This window comes from Anser anser (assembly GCF_964211835.1).
Source record: "Anser anser genome assembly, chromosome: 15".
NCBI lineage: Eukaryota > Metazoa > Chordata > Aves > Anseriformes > Anatidae > Anser > Anser anser.
The window spans coordinates 1,801,056-1,825,197 of NC_139736.1; the positions used below are offsets into that span (position 1 = coordinate 1,801,056).

Below are 24,142 nucleotides of genomic sequence, written 5' to 3' on the forward strand. Positions count from 1 at the left end.
GCAGCATGTGCCGCAGCCACCAGGCTGTTTGTTTTCCTCCCGAATGTAATATAGAGCTAATTATATGGAAACAAAGCATAATAAATAGTTGGCTATGCAGTGCAGCCCCCAAGCACAGGCCGCGAGCGCCCGGCTCCCCTTCCCTCTGGTAGCGTTTAACCATTTCCCCCGCATCGGTGACGCAGACGTTCTTCATAAATCAGCGGAGGTAGGAGCACATTTGCTCCCCCAGCTTTGAAGAGGCGTCAGATCTCCGAACAGAGGCTTCTTGCTGGGTGATCCTCCGGGGCTGGTTCTCATTTCCTTGTAGGAGGTGGGTCTGGAGCCCATTTTGTGCGTTTCGGAAGGCTCATGGAGGGGGAAGGGGGAGAAAAATGAATGACTTTGCTTTGCTGACAAAAAAAAAGAAGTCTTGACACCACGAGCACTGTGCACCATTAACATCCCACTGACACAATTATTTACCAAGAAGTCTCACGTATTGATTTGGCAGTAACAGCGCATGCTACAGAGGCTGAGGGTGCGGCGATGCAGAAAGGCTCCGTAAGCGTTACCCAAGCTTGCTGCTGGCCTCGGTGGGGCCCGATCCTGCCTGGGTAACACCTAATGCTTGGGTATTGTTGTGCTTTTTCACCCCAGCCTTGCTGTGTGCTCAGCCCCCACGAGGAGGGCGATGGCACCGAGGGATGTGTCGGAGGTAACTGGGAGCAGCTGCTGGTGACAAGGGACGCAAGAGCCCTGCTCCCCTCCGAGTGCTGCCGATCATTTCTGGCAGGTCCATCTCCTCGGCACTCTGCCCAGTATCGTTGGAGACCTTAACGAAATGTCGGTCCCTGTTCAGGACCTTCACCGGTGATCGCACGCATGGCTCTTGGACGAGGGGGTGGTGAAGGCTGGGGAGAACCCGGGACATGTGCGGGTTCCTGGGTGGGTGGCTGTTGTTTTCTACCACAGGGTCCCCACAGCATGTGGAGGGTCCCTGTGGCTGGTCCAGCAGGTGCTGGGGCTGGTGTGGGCCATGTCTCTGTGGTGGGAAGGGGCTGGTTGCTGCGGCTGCTGTCAGCCCTCGGGAAGAGCCTCAGGGTGTGCCCAGCCTGGGGCTGCAGGTGGATGTTTTTCATGTGCCCCCCCAAGAGGCAGGGAGCGGAGGTTGGTTGGACGTTGTCCTTGCTGCAACGGGGCTGGCCAAGTCGGGCATCTCCCCCGTGGGCACTCAGGGGTGCTGGGGAAGGGCAGCACCTCCTCTGTGCATTTGACCAGAACAGCTCCAGAGGCGAGGCGTCAGAGCCCTGCAGCTTCTGGGAGCATGCTGAGATGAACGTGGGGGGAGGTTTCCCATTCAGCTGTGCCCAATTTTCACTCTTGGAGCAAGAGTTTTAATGCATGATGGCTGCACGGTGGGATGAGGTGTCTATTTCTGTACCACGACCCCAGCCACTCTCATGCCCCTCCTAAAATCCCTCCTGTGTATGCAGCAACTGGAAAGCACCATCACAGAGATGTGTCCCTGCACCAGCTTAGGCTCCACGTTAGGGACGTGTTGAAGAGGAGCGTAAGAGTCCTGTCCTGCTAGCCCAGCACATCTGCAGCGGCCTCAGAATGTGCTGGGCCACCAGGAAGCTGGGTGCTGAGAGACGAGACCCTGTGGACAAGCCCTGGGAGATACCTTCCGCCAGGAAGAGCTCGGGCGCTGCCCAGGAGAGCGTCACTGGCCATGGTCGTACACAGAGCCGCATCAGGTAGAAACTCCCTGGAAGAATTTTAAGGAATTCATCTGGCAGTTTTTTAAAGGTAATTGTAGCACGGAGGTTAAGCTGGAACGTTTCTGCCTCACTGGGGTGTTTCCACCACGGAGCTGGCAGCAGGCAAGCTGCTGAGTGAGGAACTGGCGTTGCCATATGGAGCTCTGCTCTGGCTGCTTGCTCAAGAGAAAATCATACAGGGCCAGGACTTGGCAGCCCTTCTCCACAGAGACCACTTGTGTGAATGAATGTTACTCATCGGCGTTACTCAGTGCTACAGGATCTGGCCCGCAGTCATAAAGAAGAACTGCATTTGGCCACGGTTCAGCAAAGCACTCACATATGTGCTTAGTGCAAAGCACACCAGCGGTCCCAGTGACTCCCTGGGAGAAATTTTTCGCTTTAGCACACTCCTTGCTGGATCCACACTTCCATTGGACTTGTTTTTTGAATCTTAAATGTCCCTTAGCTTCCTTGGTGGAGGTAGCCTCCACGTTGGTGTCCCCGTCGAGTTTGGCTGAGAAAGGAGCCCAAGAAGAGGGGAGCGGGGGATTTGCAATGGAAGCAGGCTGGCAGGGCTGCATGTTATTTCTACATGCTGTTTCTCTTACGAGGAGCAGGGAAGAGAGAGGAAGATGCCTGGCCTGAACTGAAAAAGAACTGAATGCTGAAAGCCACAAACTCCTTGCTCACGTCCAACCCAATTTTCCGCAAGGTCCCTGCTGCTGCTGAGGCTGTGGCTTTATCCAGCAGACACCAGGACCAGTGAGATGGGCTTTCATCCACGTGGGGATGGCTGCCCCTTTGTCTCTGCGTTCATCTCCAGTCCAACTCGACCCTCTGCAGCGGAGCTGCAGCAGGGACACATTTGGCCTCCAGTATTTACGCACACAAGTGCCAATTTCCCCTTTCATTTCATAAACGGGTAGTTAAGTACATTAGTGAGCCATGTGAACTGGGACAGCGATCATACAGGCAAGCTCCAGAAAAGGAAATACTAATGTACAGCAAGACGAGAACAAATTCAAAAGAATAGAATAAACTCTTGTTAGATATGAAGTGCCTTGCCAAGCCAGTGAATCTGGATGTAGTTAGAGAGGTGTACAGTATACAGAAGAAGTCTGTAATGTTTTATTCCAGGGATATATATTTCCGGGACAAGTTGTTAGGTTGACCTCTAGTGTTCATTTTCTTTATGGAAAATTTCTTGATAAAGTCCTGTTTTGATCAGGTCTTGCATCCTTGCACTCTGAAAAGGCTTTGGGGGGAGTTTTTGTTTTTCTAGCAAATGAAAACTGAAAATGTCAGTGTCGGGCTGCAGGAATTTTCTAACTAGCTGGCTGACAGGCAGCCAGGCGTACCGTGGAAATGTTGACACACCATTACCTATAGGAACGGGCTGGATGCAGTCCTGGCCCTCGGAGGCAGTGGGAGCCATGCCACCAGTGCCGGGGCCAAGCGCTCAGCCAGGAGATCAAAGGTATATTTTTGCTGGAAAGTTTAGCTTGGACAGATCGTTTGCATTTCACTGATGTTCTGTTCACTGAATTCTGTGGTGGGGGAAAAAATGTTATTTACTCTATGATTCCAGTTTTCTCTTACAGCCATCCCCATCTGTCTCTGAGATTTACATCCTAAATTTTCTTCCTTATGAACTGCTCGTGCATTGTGAAAAGGGATTGAGTTTTACACTTGGTTGGAAACTGAAGCAGCTGAAGTTTGGAAGGGTTTTCCCCCACATTTGTTGCTGGAAGACTCCCATCCCGTATGGTCTAATTGGTATTGTTGAGTATCATGTGTCTCAAACTGAAATCCAGATATAATTTATTTGGGTTTGGTTCATTGATTTCAATAGCTGAAAATGTTTGAACGGCAGCCAACCAATGCTAAATATCTTTTTTTTTTTCCTCCCAAAGCATTCTTCCCCAATGTCAGGGAGCTGTCACTAAAACTAATTTTAATTGTTGTATTTTTGAATTCATAGCGTTTTGTTGGAAAATATTCATCGTTTGTTTGCTCATAGAGGGAGGAGGAAGTTCTGGTCTTGGGGAAAGTGATGAAAATCCAAGTAATTTCACTGACCTCACAATTTATTTGGAATTACGCAGGGGAGAAGCTATCCTCTATAGCCTGGGTGCTCTCATACTGCTCAGAGGCTCCACAAAGAAGCTCTTTTCACCTCTGAAGTTTTAGGTAAGCTAAAGAGCAGAGTGATTTCTCTAAAGTCCTCAGCAGTTAAAGCCTGATCTGCAGAAAAGCAAGGTAGAATATTGTGTGGACAAAGACAGAAGTAAAGAAAACTACGTGCCAGTGTTTTCAAACAGTGAATTCCTACATGGACATCTTATTTGGGCTTTTTGGAATAGCAAAGGCACAGAAGGATTAGTTCTGAGATATGTTTATTTGCAAACTGCTGAAAATATACCAGCTACACAGTGATTATCCAGAGGTCTTAGATTGTATTTTTTTTTCTCTAAAATTCTGCAATGGTCACTTGATGTGAGTAGGTTTCACAGCATGTTTTGGCCTTGAAGGTTTGGCCTCCTTGCTGGGCTTGCCCACGTTATGTGACGTTTCTGCTCCATCATTGTGAGAGTGTTACAGAAGGGATTAATTACTGCTGAAACGGTTATGAACTGAGGTTGCTGGTGAGCAGGCATCTGGGGCCGACTTTGCAGGGTGAGCCCTGCTGCCATCCCCCAGCACGGACCTCACTGCGCTCAGGCCCTCCAGATGCTGCTCACTCCCCGCCCAAGGGGGAAGCTGGATCTTGTTTTAAGGAGTTTCGTGTGAATTCACCAGAGAGAACAAGGAGATGTCTTGCAGGCATCTGTTGTTTCAAAACTGTCCTTCCCGGACAGCTGGAAAGGGGAACGCTTACATGTCCCAAATAGCTTTACACCTTCAAGATGGCTTTTTTTCTTCTTTGTCAGCAGTAGGGCAGATGAGAGCCAGCGGCACCCCCGCTCCAAGCCCTTGAGATGTAGGGCTCCATTGCTTATGCACGCACACAAGCAGCGCTTGCACTGATGCTATGCAGATGCACCAGCCTCAAGTCTTGGTGTCTTCCATTGACCAAATCAGCTATAATTAGCACAGATTACACTGAAACCAGCCATGATTGATCCTTATCTTATTTTTTTAAATAAAGCGCATGTTCTTGGGCTGCAGGAGGTTGCAGCACTCCTCAGAGTGAGGAAATCCCACTGGAACAGCACAGGGATGAGTCCAGTGCTGCAGACCAGGACTGGGGGGATGCAGGGCAAAGCGAGCGATGAACAAAGACATACTGCATGACGGAGAGAAATTTAGATTAAATATCCCTCAACACACTGAGCACCTGTTGGCTGCATCAGCACCTGCACTACTTCTGCTAAAGATGTCCATCATTACTTCATCAGCATTCTCCATTCTCATCCAGGTCAGGTATCAGCTAAAGCCGCTGAAGAGAGAATACCTTTAATAACTTGAGGCTTTTAATGCATTCAGTCAGGCCAATTACATAAAATTATGGGTCTGCCCTTTTCATCTTACAGATTCTATTTGTCCTAAGAGTGTATAAACGTTAAATGAGCCCACTCTGTAAAAACTGTGGGCGGTGTAAAACTTGCAGAGCAAATATTTTGATATGTTCAAGCTCTGAAAATCTTTTTGAAGATAATTTCAGAGATGTCCTTCCTGTTGCTGGACAGAGACAGCTTCTCCTGCATGCAAACAGTACTGATCATCAAATAACAAATCGCTAAGTGAATTACAAAATGGCATTTACTCTCCTTGACCATGCCAATGAGTGTAACTTAAATAAATCCATTCATGAAGGCCTAATTAGCAGGGACCATTCAATTTGCAGCTGTGCACTGGAAGTCTTTGCTAATCACAGATTGAATCCGTCAGAGTGCTGAGTGCTGCTAAAGTGCTGGAGAGCTGAAATCACTCAGGGATCAAGCACCAGATCAGAAAAATACTAATTCCGTATTGGCACCCTCCTGCAGGGGCTGGTGCTCGTACTGGGCTGGATGTGCCCAGGGATCCTCATGTGGTGACTGGCCGTCAGGAAACTGCTCCTGGTCTTTCTCTTGCCTCTGTTTCTTCAACTGTCAAATGGATATAATGATGCTGATTTCTTTTATAAGACCACTTTGAGGTCAGTTGAGGAGAAAAGCTTGAGTAAAGCTAAGTAACTTTTGGTTTTGTAATCTCTCTTCAGTATCTCTGTTTAAAAAATTCTAACTTGGAGAAGCTGCTGATATTGCATATTAGCGGGAGATGTTCAGGTTAGAAGACATTTGTTTCTTATTAGCACTAATAAAGACATTAGTTGTTTACAGTAACCTACAGGAGTCCGAACTGCTGACCGTCCCCTGTTGTGACATGTGCCAGACAAATGGCAGAAGTCAGGATCACTGTGAGACAGGTACATCAGTTAAATGTATTCTTGTCTCCGTAGTTGCAAGTTAGAAATTCAGCACCTAATCACATCTTCCAGGGTGAAAATTCTGTTCTCGCATTCACTCCCCCAGCAGCTTTGTGCCTGTGGCTGGATAGGTGCACCCCTTTGTGATGCTCCTTGCATCTAGATACACCTGAGAATGTCTTCCTAGCGGGAGCTACCACGGGAAAGTAAATTGCAGCCTTTTTTCACAATGTAGGTGTGCTGAAAACGAGAGCAGGGAGCGGGACTAGACCACAAGGCAAAAGCACATGTTTGTTAACCATCTCCGGAGGCTGTAGGGGTGTGGAGGAGCGGTGCACAACAGCATCCTTGTTCTGGCGGCTTTGAGACCAAACAAAGCCTCAGCCCTGGGCTGGGAGCACCAGCCGCCTCGGGTTTCACCTGCCCTTTGTGCCTGTGGGAGAAAAGCAGCTCAATGGGACAAAACCTAAGGAAAGTGGTGCCCATGCCAGGGCAGTGGTGCAGAATCCCTGCTCGGTTTAGCAAAGTGGGTGCTCATGTCCCACCCAAACCTTGCTTGTATGCTGGACAAATCCAATGCCTGCAAGTCTGCAGGGCGTGATTCTGCCTCGATCACCCTCTGCAGCAGTGCAGACCCTGCAGATATCATTTCAGATTTATTTTTTTTTTTTGGTTTGCCTTGCAGTCATGGTGGTAAGAATGAAGCATCTACCTCCAGAAGCATTTTCCAGCTAGCGTACAAGTTCTCTTTCCCACTTGATTAGGGTCCCATCACCACATTTGTTATCTGCTGTTTGTTCATCAGCTTGAGGTAGTGAAAACAATGGAATTAACAGAAAAATGGCCTGTGGTCACATGTTCTTTCTCTTTTCTGGAGGCTTCAAACCTATGGAACAAAGTTAGATCTATAGATCGTACTGTATAAAATGTGACCTACAAAACCTGAGAACCCAGGCTGTCAGTTCTCTGGCATGCCATTTGTCATCAGCATGGTGTAATTATCATGGACTTTAGTGACACAATAAATATGAGAGCACAGGTGGTATCCATTTTCAGCTGTTTAATTGAAGAAATGAAAGATCCTGTAATACAGAACCAACACAGAGAATTTGTCAGGCTACACTAAAAACTTCAATAGCTATGACCTTGAGGTCATAAAATTACTGATCAGGAGTAGAATTTTTTATGACACAGAAGTGAAGAGTATCGATTAAAAAAAATTTATAATGCAATATAAATGGACAAAATGGCCCACTTCAGTCCTCTGCATGGCCTGAAAACCCAGGAATGCTGTGTGCAAATCAATACAAATAATGTCTTAAAACATAAATTTCAATTCATTTATGAAATGCAGGCTACATTTTTTTTTTCTCTTGGAGCTACCACAAAAAAGGAAAAAAAAGAAAAAAAGCCACAGGGAATCATTCCTCTAATTTTCTGAAATTTACTGGGGCTTGCTGGTGTCTTTTGCATTTATAATTGTGGCAGAACGAGGCTGACTTTTAACTCCTGGGCCTCATCAGCTTCATGAACTCGAGGAGCTTGGTAAGAGCGCCCTTTGCTACAGCTAGGGCTGCAGCCATGGACTGGAGGTGGACCAGGTTCAGCCCTGCAAATAAGAACATTTACAAATAATTCTGTGAAGTGAAACACAAGCTCTGCACCCTCAGCCAAGCTCTCTGACTGAAATTGAATGTGATGGCACCGTACTCCGGGCTGGTGCCCCTAGGTTGCTCACCACTGGCCAGGCAGGTTAAAGCGTTTGCCCTGAGACTTAAAATTTCTCAGTTTTGTTTTGTTTTGTTTGTTTGTTTTTGGCAGCTGTTCCCTGAGGCCCAGAGCTGGCCCTTTAGGCTCGGTCACACACGGAGGGGCGCGAAGGCCTTTTCCCGCCCATGGCGCCCGCCGCCATTTTGTGTCTCTGTCCCCTCCCGGTCCCCTTCACCCTCCCGCCTTCTGTTTCCCTCTCAGCAGCCGGCGGGGCCGTGGTAAGAAAAATCTCTGGTGTCAGGCTTTGAGGGTGCCAGCTCACCTGCTGCCAGACACCGGTTTGGGATGGGATGGCATGGCCGTGACTAAGGTTTCAATGGTTTTAGTTATTCTGGATTCTGTCTTCTCCTTTTCCTCAGAAGAGGGTCTGATCCTGGGTGGTGCTGAGCAGGTGCTAAGAGCAGGTTCCCTCCGCTGACCCCAGGAGCTTATCTCGTGCCTCTGAGGATAAACGACCGGTACAACTGGATACTGTCCTTCCCTGTTTGGGGCCTGAAGCGCTTTAAATCTTTAATAGCCTCTCTAATTGTCCTTTGATCCATGTGTTCACAGTGCTGTTGTCTTTCACCTGATTCAGTCGTGGTGTGAGGTACATCATTTAACAATATTTAACTGAGACAAGGATACTGACGTGCCTTGGAGGGATAGTTGACTTTCCTACGTAAGTGAACATGCGTTCTTCCATGTAATGGGATGGCAGCAGGTTTGAGAGCCACAAGATTAAGTAGTTTTTATAAAGCAAATTTGGAGTATCTTTCTGTGAGAGATTAGTTTTAAATTCTCTTTTAGAGAAATCACTTTATATTCTCAGATAACTGCTTTATAGCCTGTCTACTTTTCTAGTGTATTCAACAGATCGTTATACCAATGACTAATGAAGTGTTTAACAGTTCTCACGCAGGGTGCCAGGTGTACAGGTAGCAAAAGCCATGCAAGATATTTGTTAAAGAGTTTGGAGTGGGTGTCCTCTGAAAACAACAGCAATTCTCCAATATTAAAGGTTATTAACGTTTGGATAACTCGATGGTTCCTTTTACAAAAAAAGTAAAATCTGACAACTGTTCGCTAAATATCAGCGATGTCTCTGAGCATAGCCATGGAACTGAAATCCTGAAATAATGAAAGGCGTTCAGAGAGGCTGACAAAACAGCCGTGGCGCAATTTTGGCATCAATGGAGGGGACATTGGTAGCTCACAGGAATGGGCCTGTGAGCCCACTGGCAGCCTGAAAATAATTGACTTGTTTTGTTTTTTTTTTTTTTTTAAATAAATTCAAAACTTTTCCATTTTTGAGGAAGGGATGAACTCATGTTTTAAAGTAGTTTAATATTAAATCCAGAAATTCAACTAAGGTGATTTTCAATGCAGCACTTTTATTTCCTTCCATGTAAATGACCTTTCATATCCAAGCTGCCTTATTGAATTTGGTTGGATTTCCCAGACAGGAGAAGGAGAGTAAATATTTTTTCATGGCCTGTGCTAATGGAGTTATTTAATGCTTTACAGAAACAACAACTACCAACCAACCAAACATTTGTTTGAGAAGCACAGATAGCATAGTAAAACTCATGACTATTACATAGCCGAATACAAACAATGAAGAATTTTCTACTTTAGATGGCTTGAAATGCTTTTATTGAAGACATGCTATTTAGGTCAAAACATTTGTATTAAAAAATGCTTGTTGTTCTCCTTATGAATAGTTTTAAGTGATTTGTTTAGATCTTTTTAAAATCTAAATTCATTTTCTCAAATTACAGATAAATGGCTTATTACAGTTCAACACGGGACTTTGTTGCACTTTCAGATCTGCATCCAAATCTTGCTCGTCCTGTAAGTCTCAGTGCCATAGTACTTTTGTTCTCAAGTGAAATTGTATATGGCTGTATTACATTACTGCAGAATTATGTAATTGACATGTATTTAGATACTAATAGCATTAGTATAATTGTTAGATATAAAGTACCTTACTTTCTTTGTGCATAAACCAGGAAAATGAAAATTGATGCTGTTGCTGTCCATAATATGTGGATACTACAACTACAGATATTGACTGGACAATTCAATGTCTGAAAGTATCAGAGGTTTCTTTGTAATGTTTTAAATGGATTCTGAATTAGTAAAGGCATGTACAGAGTCAGCATTATGTAGTCACAATACATCTGTAACCTACAATAGTCTTTCACAACAAGCTATGAACATAAGGCCTGGTCCTGCAGTCTTTACTTGTGTGCTCAATCCCACTAAGCTAAGTAAGGTAGCTTAATTATTCAAACAAAAATCTTGTTGAATGGTATGGTCTTTTAACTGGATAAAAAATCTCACAATTACACATCAAATGGGATTGTTTCTCTTTCTTTAGAACAAAAAGCAGGTTTTGTGCTTGTCAGGCTATTAAGGTGCAAAGAACTTTGCTTGTGGGAGTATGGGAGAGTAGGATGAACCAAAAAGTAAACTTAGCAAACAGCAGAGTTTTGTACTTAGTAGTTCCATGCAGATGTTGGATGCCCATGTGTGATCTTTTTGTTGTTGTTGTCCTGATACAAATGAGGACTATTATCACAAAAGTAAAGGTTGAACAAAAAGGTGTGCAGTGTAACTCAATGTTTTTCTCCTTTGGGTTTTAGATGATTGAATTAAAAATAGAAAGTCTGGGGACCCAGTTTTTCATTCTTTGGTATCCAAGATTGTTTTAATACAAGAGGGAGAAGGCTACATGGCTCTCTCTTAATTATTTCCCACCCATCACTCTCTATAGCCCACCAGTGATAACGTGTTTTTAAATGTTTGGTACTGCTGGGAGGTGGTGCCTGGAGAACAAAACAGAGAAGCTGCATTTCGACATGGATGCACTGCCAGCTGAGCTGCATTGCCCTGCTACAGCTGCATCTCTCCACGTAGGGAAAAGTAGATGCATGCCTGCAGAGCTGTATCCCCCATGGAAGACCTGATGCATTGTGAGGAGCTGAAAACAAGTTTTCCTGTTGCCACAGCTTTTTGTTTAGAGGGGCACAGTTTACCACTTTTTTTTTTCCCCATTTATTTTAAACATATGAAAGAGAAATCACGTTTTTTCCAACTTTTTATAAACTCCTGGTCTCCAGCAAAGTTAATGTGTCACTCACACATACAATACTCACAATACAATGGTTCACTAACTCAGTTAAAAGCTTTTATTTTACAAATAAAACTAATTTTGAGTATTGCAATTAGCAAACATTAATAATAATAATAATTAAAAAAAAAAAAAACAACACAGCAACTTTCTTTACAATAACTCACCATTATCTGATGATAACCTCCTAAACACATACTGACCAGCCTAAAACAGCTGAGCTCTTGGCATTCAAAGTACCTAAATGTCATAATTTTTTACTTCGGAGTTTATTTTTTAAAAGTTAATTTTTTAAAAGTGAAAAAGACTTTTTTAAAAGTCTAAGAAGCTTGCAGTGTTGTAATGCTGTAGTCTCATGATTTGGTTGAGCAGTCTCAAGCAATGCTCTGCCAAAAAAGGCAGTGCAGCCCATTCCCTTGTGGCAGGCGTGTTTCACTCCTCCTCTTCTGGTGAAACTAACGCTTGTGTAGTTGCACAATAAAGTCGATCAAGGAAATGATCTCTGAAAGTTTTTATACCCCCTTCTCCCCCCATAGTTTTCAGCCAGATCACTTCCTTCTGCCAGCTTGCTGTGCAGCCCTAGTACTAGCATAAGAATGATGAATAAATTTGCAGCAGGGATAGTGGAGGTCTCTTTTGGAAACTGCAGTTTTACATCAGGATAGTTTATGTAAAAAGTCATCCTAAATGTCAGTTCTTCATGCCAGTGGTGAGATACAGGGTATGCTGTAGTTTGATTTAATTGATTTTTTTTTTAAAGAAGCAAAACTAAAAATAGAAAAAATCCTAATTCATTACATATTGTGGATAGATAGAAAAAACCCTATGATAAAAAGATTGGAAGAACTAGAATGTTACACTATTTCCACATCCATCCTTCTAATGAGTTTATGTCCATCAGTGCAGGATAACACAGCTACCTTGCTCCATCTAGTGATTCAGAGTAAACTGGGAACATGAGACCTAATTTTTGAGCATGTACAGACATTGTACAGTTGTAGTGGAGTCAGGTTGTACTGCTTTGTGAACAGATAGAAAATTCAGCATGTGTTGATTATTAAATTGCTAAACTGTCCCTTACTGATTGACTGCTGTGGTTCCCCTGCTGGAACAAGAAAGTCACAGAGTACTGCAAGTAAACTTGGACGTGTGTGATGTGGAAGAGATGTGGCACACTTCGTGTTTTGAAGTACCCTTGGGAACTTAAGGCAAATACGGTAATCTGCTGAGAAATGAGTGTATGATGCTTATTTATGAAAGTCAGAAGTCGAAGATAACCTCTGTAGCCTCAGAGCCTTGTCTTTCCACCTCTGTCTTTCTGCTGTGTTGCAGTGACAGTCACCCTTCCAGGCTTTGTTACCATACTGGCTTTCATTGCTTACCTCTTAAATTTCTGAACTAGCACTGCTGTGCTCTTCTCTCATGCTGAGGAGATTTTTTTTTAATACCACATAGATACATATTATAATACATATTATATATTATTCTACATCAACAACAACATCACTGCCTACCTGAGGAGAGGATACTGTAAACAGACAAAATTATGAATGTTTTGGGTTGAACTTTTGTCCTCTCATTGTCTTTACAAACAGAAACAGATGTATTTCCTTTAATATTTTTAGTCACATTTTTTAAAGTAAAATTTTATGTTTATGTTTTAGTCCTTAGTTCATATGGTAATGTGGAATAAATAGATTAAAATGATTACCAGTCAGAAATATGTTTATTATCATCAGTAGAGTACAAGTCCATGAAATCTAATTCATCATATACATCTGTGTTTAATACTTGTATTCTATAATCTTTTTATTTTTTAGAATGTAATCGGTGTGGTTATTGGGAAAACAGATGTCAGAGGCTTTCCAGACAGAAAAAGTAGAGTCTTTTTTTTAACTGTTTTTACTTCATTTTCTTATGTGGTATAATTTGGCATGTATGACTGAAATCGATATTTAAATGATAAACAGACCTCTTAGTGTAAAGTGTATGGAATACAAATGAAAAAAAAATAATTGTGGGGGATGGGAAACAAGGAGAGAGCAGCATTAGTCTGGGTAAACCTTATCAGTTAGAATTCATTCTAAAAAATTCCAGCATGGAAGTATTTCAGCATCTGAAGAAGATGGTACCATTTTGAACACGCTACTACCATAAATACTGTTGGAGTCAATTCTTCATATTCATGCTGTCTTAGAAATGTTAAGGAGATATCTTGAGTGAAATGAGTAATTTCTGGTCTGGGTAGCACCAAATTAATATTTCTCACGAAAAAAATGGGAATAATACATTGTTAATACACTGTTAATTGGAAACTGAAATCATGTACCTACAGATTAGAGACAACACAGTGCTAGGAAGCACCTCCGGCCACAATCGTTCCAGCTCTGTGTGAGGGGCTCAGTTATGCTGTTGGTACTGTCATCACTGAGCCTACTCGAGTGGTGAATTTTGGGGGGAAGTCATCCTCATGAGAAGCAATTCTCCATAGCTGAGAAATGGGGCGGTTCCTGTGGATGCCTCCACGGAACTACAGCCAGGTTGCGCTTGCTGTATGCAGATGGCTCTACAATTGTTACCGATAATTTGAAAATAACATGTTGCAGGCTGCTGTATGATCCATGGAAAGCTTGTTAATTAGCTGTGAGGGAAAAGAGCGCAGCGTTTCTGACTCTCACTGATACCCTCTTAATCATGAACTTCTATAGGGCTGGAAACCCTTTGTTTTATTCAGTTAGACCCCTTGGTACTATCTGAACTGTAATACTGCCTGTAATCTGCAGCTGTGTATGTCATCTCGGTCTTCTCATACATGGGCACAGCCGTCTAAAGACTGCCTTCCTACTAGAATATTTTTGTTAGTTCATACGCTCATTTATAACGTTGCCTGATGAGTTACCTTTGTTAATGTGTTTGGGTAGGATGACTGCTTTGAATGCTGTACTGTACAGTTCTTTAATTTGTAAGCTGATATGGTGCTGCCTAAAGTTAAGTGATACGCGTATGTGGATAGTATGGTACGGGTACAGTTTATGTAGGAATTGTAGCCATCCCCATTCATGAACACCAATGTGTTTACCAAAAAGTCTGCTGACCTCTAGTGGTATTCACCAGATTGCGGATGTCAATTCTTCATGACAAAATCTAGCCAAACCTTCTAATACAGATTTTATACGTATGTTCCAGATTGAAACTAAGGTGTGCAACTGAATGCTAATAATACTGTTTGGTTTTGCAGACATTGGGTCTGAAAGATACACCTTCGGTTTCACTATTCGTGATTCACCAGCTTATTTTATCAATGTTAGTTCTTGGGGCAGAGAAGAATATATTAGATCGCTTTCAGAAAGCTTTAGAGTTGGTGACTGTGGTAAGTTGGAATTTTTTTCTTAACGTCTCTGTTTGAATGTGGATTTTTTTTTTCCCCAGTAATTCAGTGTTATGTGTTTGTGGTTTTACTATATTTTTCTCTGAGGGCTTGGAAAACAGTCTAATTGGAAACAAATTGTTCAGTTAAGTATAAAGAGGAAGGGAATAAAATATCTAGAATTTAAATCCAAAACCAGTAAATATGTAAACAAAGAGACCAGATAGAAATCCACTGAATGCAGCCACCCAGAACTTACCTATAGTTGAGTGGGTCTAAACTCTTACATTACATTCAGTTCTTACAAATTATGAAAAATAAACTCCGTAAAGTAGTTCAGTATTGTTTTTTGTTGTTGTTTTCATTACTTATAGGTATTACTGTGATTGTCCATTAAAAACACAACAGCAACCTATATATTTACAGTCTGTTCTTGTATATTAAGTTAATAAAAAAACCTCTGCTGCCCACGATTGCTATATCAGAATGTTTGGATGAAACTCGTGAAAAGTATGCACACAAGAACGCTTAGTCATTTTATTTCCATTAAATGTCTTGAGGACTCCTTTGGGACTTTGGCTATAATGTGAGCTGTCTGGACAGACACTGTTTTCAGTATGAAAGTATTTAACAGTAGTTGTACCACATATCTGTTATTTTCCATATCAAACCTGGGAAGCAACCATTTTAAAAGCTACTTCTCTTTGTATGTATCTGTTTGCAGTTTTTTAACATAACTTGTCAATGTTTTATTGCAGTTACAATTGAAAATCCTTTAGTCCAGTCAAAGGAAGGAGAAAGGGAAGAAAAATTCAACCCTGTAACTCCTAGGTAAATTTAAAGTGTAGACTGGTAGATCTTTCCAGTAAGATCACAGTTAATAATTTCTTTAATTGCCAGCTGATTGCAGCAGCATACGACTAGTAGAAGTTTTATGGTCTTGCTTACTCTTCATCTCTTAAGCTTTGTAGCAAGTGTATATCCATAGCAGTTACACCCACTACTTACTTTCTGGCTAAAAAGAAAGAAGTAATAGAACAAATGTCAGGTAGAATCTTCACTGGGGAAAAGAGCTGTAGACTGCATTTCTGTAAAATACGTTTATCCAGAATATATTGATTATACCTTATTTCAATTGGCTAACAGTGCGTTTTAAACATTACTAAACTCCTTGGGCTATTTCTTTTGAAAACCTCCTATCAAATCCAGTCTGACTGTAGTAGTCTTACTATGTCACAATGCCAAAACCTCTCAATTACCTAGATTACAGACATTTCAGAATTTATTTTTAGTTATTGTTAAGAGCTGAGAGGCTTAGAAATATGTATTCTGCATTGCTAGCTGGCTTTTCAATTCTAAGTAAATATTAAGTACACAATAATAAATCTTCCATAAGAGGAAAGCTCTAAAATTATATTTAAAAATTACTGAAAAGTTGGAATTTATATATATCATTTGAGAAAACAAAGGAGAAAATCAGCAATTATTTTCCCATGTGAATTAACGTTTTAGACTGTTGATTAAGTGAAATGTGACTTGGTTTTGTTCTGTGCTTACTATCTAGTTGCTACAAATTACTGCTCAGTGAAAATCATTCAGTGGTGAAAACTTCTTCATGTTACGAAATGGACATCAAATTACTTTCTCTGTTGCATCTGCCTGTCAAGGACCCTCAGGATTATTATTCACTGGGTGATATCGTTGCAAATGGACAAAGCCTTGATGGAAGAATCCTTAATGTGCTTGCAGCTGTAATGTCAGTAAGTTAAGGTGCCACGGTGTTTTTCTACTTAGCATGCTATCGTAATTGACTTAAGCATGAATATTGATTTTGGGACTCAGTGACCAGGAATCAGTGTTGATTGTTTAGGTTGGCAGTCATTTCAACTGTGTTGAAGTACAATCTACTTAAAGTTTTCATCTACAACACGAGGGAGAAAATTAAGGGAATGGAAATGTCCTACAGAAGTTGCCTTTTTGAAATCATACATGTGCAAGCAGCAGATAATTTGCAAATATGCAAAACATGGATTTTCATAAAAGTGTCTTCTTCTCTTTCTTTCTAAAGGTTGGGGAGCCGAAGTATTTTATGACTTCAGACAAAAGAAAAGGTCAGAGATGTGAAGTGAAGCTGTATGATGAAACAGAGATGTCTTTTCCTATAGTATGGTAAAATGTTTTAATTTACTAAAATACACATATTCATACAAGAGTAGATAAAGAATCCATACTCTTTACAGTAGTCTTAAATGTGTTATTTGTGTAGCAATTGTGATGAGGCAGCAACATATATTAAACAGAGATAGTAGAGTAACCTTACACGTATTGTCTAGTTGTATGACGTACTGACAAACTGCTAGCACACAGATGCCAAAATGAAACTTAATTCCAAATAATTACATTTTTTATTCAGAAATTCGAACTAATTCAGGAAGTGGGATTTAAAAAGAGTTACAAGGGCAGTTCATTTCTTCCACAAACTAGTGGCGGGGGGAAGAGGAGTATGCTTCATTTTTAAAGCCGAGAAGAATTAAGAAGTGGAGTGGAGATAGGTGGTGGTTTTTTTTTTTTTTTTTGCTTGTTTGGTTTGTTTTGTTTAAAATATCACAGAAATGTTTTGATACTATTTGGCCATATTTTCAAACTGTATCCCATTTACAAACACGACAATGTCCATACAGTTTATGCATGTGATATTTGTTTACACGGGAGCATTTGCATTTTGCCCATAGTTATTTTCAATAAACTCATGGCTTATCTACATGCAAGGGTATGTGGGTATTCGTTTGCACTCAGTTTGCTGTCCCTTGGTTAAAATGACCTTTGTTCCCTAGGTAAAAGTAGCAAGGTAGCAGCATTGCATTCTGTGTCTGAGTTGGAAATTGTATTGTCAGTCAGCGTAGTGTTTAGCAGAGTGTTTGTATGCTCGTGAACACTAGTAATTATCTATGGTGTGCAGTTTTCTAGCCCTTGAGCTGCCACCAGTGTTAATTTGCAGTGGCAACAGCTCTGTTATTCTTGTTCTAGTGCTGGTGTGTGTAGTGATACAGAGCTGTGTGCTTTAGCAGTCCTCAGGAGAGACTAGGTGGAGTTCCTGTGGTTATCTTAAATAGTGCCGTTTGCTCTTTCACAGAGTTATAGGTAGAGTCCAAGATTTGAGGAAATCCTTGAGCAACAGCATTATAGTGAAGATATTTCAGAGGCCATCAGTGAACAGGTGGCTGAGCAATACTAGATGAAAAGTAAATATCTGAAACCTTTTTGCGGGGATTGAGAAAAACAGAACGGAGCTGTGCTTCGGCAGTATTCTTGCCATCCAAACTTAAGAGGAACTGCTTGAGATTTTATCAAGCATTTTCATTTTTGAGCCATAGCACTGACCTCACTCCAGGCTTATCCACAGTTTACAAGGGTTCCAGTGTTGGAAAGCTGGCTGAACATCTGGCCTAGTGATGTGAGCAATTGGCTTGTTCCCACAGAAAAGGCTCAGATGATAAGCAGCTACTTTCTTTCTGATTTGCTTTGATTAGAAATTACTTGTCAAAACTTTGAAATACATATAGCATTTTTCCAAGTGTGTGTGACATTTAATCATTTTGAACAGCCTAATAGCCCTTTTATTTTATTCTGTTTGGCATGGGATAATATAGGGACAGTATTGGATCATTCTTAAATCATCCTACTGGCTGTGAACTAGATGCACGTGGATATATGCAGTATTTCATTTGCATGTGCAAGTAATAAGCGAATTGTTCTCTTTGATCAGTTTAATTATAACTGTATTATTTGTTTTGTACTTAACAGTTCTAGTGCTTTTTCAGAAATGTTTTGACCCACTATTTTCTCTTGATTTAGTTGGGATAATGAGTCTATCCAGCTTGCACAAAGTTGGATCCCACGAAAAACAGGTATAATGTTCTTGTTTTGATGTTTTTACTGTAGTTCTTAATGTGATGCATATTCTAAAGTAACAGATTTTTTATTTCGTGCCCAGTAATATTTGCAGCAGATGTGAGAATAAATTTTGACAAATTTAGGAACTGTATGACTGCAACTGTGATATCAAAGACCATTATTACAACTAATCCAGGTAAGAGCTATTGACATATTGCTTTGGTATTAGTAATCATTGTAGACTAGAAAGCATGAATGAATCCATTGGAGACCTGATTTCTTCTACAAGCTTGCCTCAGGAAGCTCCCTGCTTCTCGTCTGTTACATAGTGACCAAGTTTTTGGCTTCCATTTCATATACATATAAATAATATAATAATATATATATATAAAATCTAAGCAGCCTTCATATATTCCATGTATGACTAATGGTAAAAGAAAAAAAAAACAAAACAGAAAAGCATCCCTTGGCTAAATCTAAGAGACATGATAGTGCTACCAGAATTTAAGAAGTTACAGAATATATTTGTTATTTTTGCATATTACATATATTCGTAACTTAAATATATATATATTTTTAAGAAACCGCTGAAGCAAGTGTTCTCTTCAGCTTCATAAAAGAGAGTGCACAATCAGGAGCTTTGCATGATAAAATGGAGGAGCAATCAAAAGAATCCATTAACTGTAAGTTAAAACACTGAACTAGATACTGTAGTTTCGCAGTGCAGTTGAAATTTCAAGTTCTTTGTGTAGCCTGCCTGAGTACTTCAAGTTTGGATGTTACTGAGCTATCCCTTATGTTACTACTTATGTATCTTCAGGCATGGTGACTATGTGAGCTTGTGTACTGACATGTTCTTTTCTGGCTTTAATAAGTAAGAAAAGATGGAGAGGGAAAGTTTTGATCAACTTTTGATCAACTTGTTTTGGGTTGATACAAAGATTAAGTATAAGATTTTCCTGATTTTTCTTTTATTTTTTTTTCCCCTTTAATTATAAGCTTGCTGCAAAAGGTGTGCGGGGCTTTTCTGATGCTTTAGATTAAATACTCTGTTCTTTACTACTTTGAGGTCCTTTTTTTCTGTTGTTGATCTTCTGTGTTGTTTGTTTCTCAGACATCAAACATGTCTTTTAAATTTTTAGTGGAGACTATAGTTAACGTTTATACTGTGAAGCAGCTGAAAGAAAAAGCTTTACAGAGTGATGGGAAACTTGAACCAGTCTTTGGCATTATTTATGGCTACATTTCTACATTGGACATTGATGATAATGTATCTAAAGTTATTCGGAACAGATGGTAAGCAACTGTTTCTTTTAAGTTTGTATTTAAAAGTGTTTATCCTGCTACCCCTGGCCCAAATTAGAACAATATTTAGTCTAGTTCTGGACAAGAAGTAAAACTGCTTTGGAGGAGGACATGAATTTCTGTTGCGTAGACTTTTCAGCATTAGCAAGAAAGAGGAGCTGGCTTTATGAAGGACTTTCTGGTCCTAGAGAAAAGAGGCCATTTCTTCTTGGATGGACTGAGTGCAGAAGATTAATTTTTTTTTAAGAGTCTCTTGGGAAATCTGTCTAAAGAACAGGCTCAAGCAGGGAGGAATTACATACATGCTTTAATTATCTTTGTGTTTCAGTTCAATATGCCGTTTTGTGGTGAATGAAATGTCAAACACATGCACTTTCTGTGGTGACATCTCTTCAAATTCAGAGTCAACTTTTGCAAGCTTTGACATCCTCGTTAATCTGACAGACCATACAGGCACTCTTTACTCTTGTTACCTGTCTGACTGCGTAGCTGAGGAAACATTAGGCTGCACTGTAAGTAGAAACAAATGAGGTTGTTCTTATTTGATCTGAGCTGTGAAGCCTGATGAAAATTGCAAATCCATCTGACTGTTCTTCATATATACATATGTTCTTCATTTATATATGTGTGTGTATGTATATACATACAGTGGTTAAGCGGTGTACATATGGATATGTATCTATACTTAGATATATATACATACATGTGGTTTTTTTTAAAAGTCAAAACTTAGAAGTCATTGACTCCTAATAAGAAGAGACGTTAAATGTAAGAGTGAATACCCTATTCAGAATACCACTTTATCTAAATTAATTTACACTTTTCTGAGAACACGATTGGAATTCCCTAACTTTGATTCTCAAAAACCCTGTAATTTATTGTGATTAATCTGACTGTCTAGGCATGTGTATCACAGCAAACACTATGTTAAAAGAGAAAAAATACAGCTTAAAATTAATCATCATTTTGTTGTGATGTTACAGTTATATGCTGAAGTAGCGTTCATTGATGTCATGTTATTAACAGGTTCATGAGTTCCTCACCCTAACAGAAGAGAAGAAGACTGCGTTGAAATGGCAACTTCTTCTGGAGCGAAGCAAGATTTATTTTAAAGTTGGTATTTAATATTAATTTCAAAAAGTGGCTGTTTCCCGTTAGGTAGTGTATGTCAGTTCTGCTGACCTTTTCAAAATAAGAATTGGTTTTTGTACATAGAGTATTCCAAGTAAGTAGTTTTTGTCATAATTTCAGCATCGGATGATGTCTCTTCAGGAAGAAATGTACGTTATTATTATTTATTTCATGCTTTATACTGGACTGGACTCCTTTTTTTCATAGAACTGCCTGTTTTAGGACAACTCTAAATTAACTTCCTGTTTATAAAGTTATCCTTCTTAGCAAAACTGTTCTTACTCTTCCTTCTCCTCCACCATCTGCTTCTATTTCCAGGAAATAATGAAAGTGTTTTACTTCAATAGTAAGAGGTATATAACATAAAATCTGTGTATTCACGTTTAAAATAAAGTAAAATACATATAAGTAAATCTGTCAATTAAATATGCTGTGTGATATTTGAAAATAATATATATCAAAATACTATAAATCAGATTAAAAAAAAAAAGAAAAAAACAACAACAAAGACCTTGAATTATTTTTACAGATCACTTTGTCACCCAGTTGGAGAACTGGTCTGAAGGTGAATATACTTTCATGCAAACTGGCAGACCCTACAGAGGCAAGTCAGAGCTTGTTGGGAAAAAGAAAGAGATGAAACCATGTGGACTGATAACAGCTGGGAAAAGACCATTTCCTCACTATGTTATTAGAGGTAGAAGGTTGTTGTTGTATTTTGCTAAGTATGTTCTGATGGTAGAGAAGGAATATGCATTACTAATTGTTTTAAGTGGTCTTCTGTGGTGATATTTTTTTCGAGTGTTTGTACTTTGAAAAGTAGACTAAGTCCTTGGCCTAAGAAAAGTTAGTTCTGGTGAATTCATCCCTTTGGGGGTGGGAAGTAGAAGCTTTCTTCACTCAGTTTAGAAAACACTTGAAAAAAAACCAGAAATAACAATCATACAAGACAAATCTCTTGAGCTTTGTTTAACTGCTATGCTACTTTTGTGTTACTTCCGTGTTGTTTCAATAAATAAAAAAAGTATATCCCCTTTCAAGTATTGTCTGTGTTTGTGGTGTACATTGTTAAGTCCAAACACGGAACTTTTGGCAACTGAGGTGAGTTGGAAATAGACAAGATTTTTATAAGGCTGCTTTTCTTCAGGACAGGCTAAGTTCTATTAGAACAGACTAATAATTACCAGGGACCCCTGACAATCAACAAATCAAGTTAAGACTGTAGGTGGCAGAAAAGAGAGTGATTCTTCTTCCCCAGCACAGTAGTTTTTAGCTGAACATAAAGAACCCAGGTATGTACATTTTGCCTTTCTCCAGGTATTTTTTTTTTTGTCTAAACAACATGGCAGAAAGGAAGCGATGGCAGAAACAGTGAATTTTGACAATCACTACACTCATATTGTACCTTTGCACTTTTGTGAGTCAGAACAAAGGTTTAAATGTACAAATATCGCATGTGTTGGGTCACTGCATCTCTGCTATTGCAGCAATAAACAACTGCAGACTATTAGCTGTTACATCTGGAAAGTGTTGAATGCTTCCAATAATTTTAATCACAACTCAGCTCTGCAATCGATACACAGTGTTTAAGACCAAATTACAAATAGTGCATTGTTGCTGTTGCCATAGACAGTAATGTTTTACAGGCACAAAGGAAAGGAAACAGTAAAGAGAGTGAGTTTCATCCTTCTTCCGTCAGAATTATTCACCCTAACTTCCCTGTTCAGACCAGCTCAGTTTGCTCACTTTGCTGTTTGGCCCAGCTTTTCATTGACTTGCAACAAATTCAGAGCACAGCGTTCCCACTGACTCAAGGAACATTTTGATTTCTACAAGGCAGAGGCTGGTTTTGTTCAGAAGCAATAGCTGAATGTTTATTTCAATTGGCCTTGATTCCTTAAGCTGAATTATGTTCACAGCATTTAGTTATTATAAGGTCTCATCATACAAAAAATTTTTACACACGCTTTAAGCCATTGGCTGATGTTAAAATGCAGAGAACTGAGATGTGTGTGTGTTGGCAGGATTAGTACCTGGTGGTGTTTGGGCATGTAGAGATGTGCTTAAGATGCATGCAGCTGGACAAGCAAAACAGAAAGTGATAGAAAAAATACATGTTTTGTTATACAACATGTTCTCCTTTCTTTTACCATATGATTGGCAGTATACTGGAGCATGCTGCTCTTTAGCAGAGGTACTTGTCTTTGGGCTGCCATAATTTGTTCTGTAAGACTTCGAATGTACATTTTGAAACAAAACTTCTAGCAGTTATTAAGATCTGGCTTCAGCATTTCGCTTCAGCATTCACAATTATTAAAAAAAAATCCATCTGTTTTTCTCAGAAATTGGATAACTGTGCAGCCTTTGAAAATGGTAAGTGGTAAGTTTTGATGTTCATGGGGAGAGTTTTTTTATTAATATTTTATAACTTGTTTCGTCACTCCTTTGATTTGAAAGAGAGCTCACTGTCATGTAAACTGGTAGAAAATGTAAGATCAGTTGGAGTTTGGAAACAGGACGTGGCTTTTTAACAGCTGGAAATATTTTTTAAAAAACCTTCAACTGTTGCACTGTGTTATGTAAGTAATGGTAATTGCTGCAGTTAGATTTTGATAAAGCATATTTAAATCAGTGAAAGTAAAGACAAGTTTACTGGTGATCTTTACCAATGAGCTTCATTATCTTTTGTATTATTATACTTTTAGAAGTATATTTAAAGTTTAGTTTAAGAAAATAATCTACCAGGCATCTGGCACACTTCTGCTGCATAACGCTCCTTGGAGTGGGAGGGAAAGCAATCCTCTTTTAATTTGTACACTTGAAAAATGCATGGAGGAATCATGAAACTCCTGTGAAAACATCTTTATATTGCAGAATACTCCGAGGAGAGAGATTCTTTCTGAAGCTGTAATTCTTGATTTACTGTTGCATGTGCACCTTTGATTTTATATAGCATGGGTGAGCCTTAGCTCCTAATTTTTATTTACAACCCCAAATCCTCAATCTTGGAAATAAAACCACTGAAAGGAGCCCCCACCCCATGTGACATGTGAGCCTAGGCTTTGAGAATGCCCAAGCGTTACTTTCAAAGTGGTGGCCTACTAAGGGATTAATTAAAACCCTAGATATCTATGGGTTTATAGATTATTCACTGTAATGATGAAAACACATGCAGTGCTTTGCAAAGGCACCTTTCCCCATAGGCTTTTCCATGTTTCATCACAGCTCTTTTTGTTGCAGCTCCCCAGTGATGATGGGCCCCAGCACCCAGGTGCAGAGCACCTCTGAGTGCTGTTTTGTTGCCCATGAGCCAGCTCTTGGAGCACCCCAAGCTGCGAAGACCCCACCTTGACAGCTGCCAGGGCATGTAGCTTCACACCCTGGGTGGATTCCAGTCCTCAGGT

General features: G+C 40.2%; 1 protein-coding gene across 1 annotated transcript; it reads left to right on the plus strand.

Annotated features, from left to right (window-relative positions):
- Window positions 1-3,159: 3,159 nt before the first annotated feature.
- MEIOB (meiosis specific with OB-fold) lies at window positions 3,160-24,127 on the plus strand. The gene is made up of 19 exons (XM_083800232.1): window positions 3,160-3,222; window positions 3,851-3,935; window positions 7,978-8,144; window positions 8,286-8,384; window positions 8,479-8,587; window positions 9,687-9,759; window positions 12,862-12,919; window positions 14,280-14,411; window positions 15,167-15,239; window positions 15,973-16,168; window positions 16,477-16,577; window positions 18,264-18,316; window positions 18,403-18,498; window positions 18,884-18,985; window positions 19,445-19,598; window positions 19,936-20,119; window positions 20,634-20,720; window positions 21,268-22,030; window positions 23,979-24,127. Exons 6-18 carry the CDS (start codon window positions 9,691-9,693, stop codon window positions 21,376-21,378), a joined length of 1,416 nt encoding a protein of 471 aa, XP_083656358.1. The 5' UTR covers window positions 3,160-3,222; window positions 3,851-3,935; window positions 7,978-8,144; window positions 8,286-8,384; window positions 8,479-8,587; window positions 9,687-9,690; the 3' UTR covers window positions 21,379-22,030; window positions 23,979-24,127.
- The last annotated feature ends 15 nt before the right edge of the window (window positions 24,128-24,142 follow it).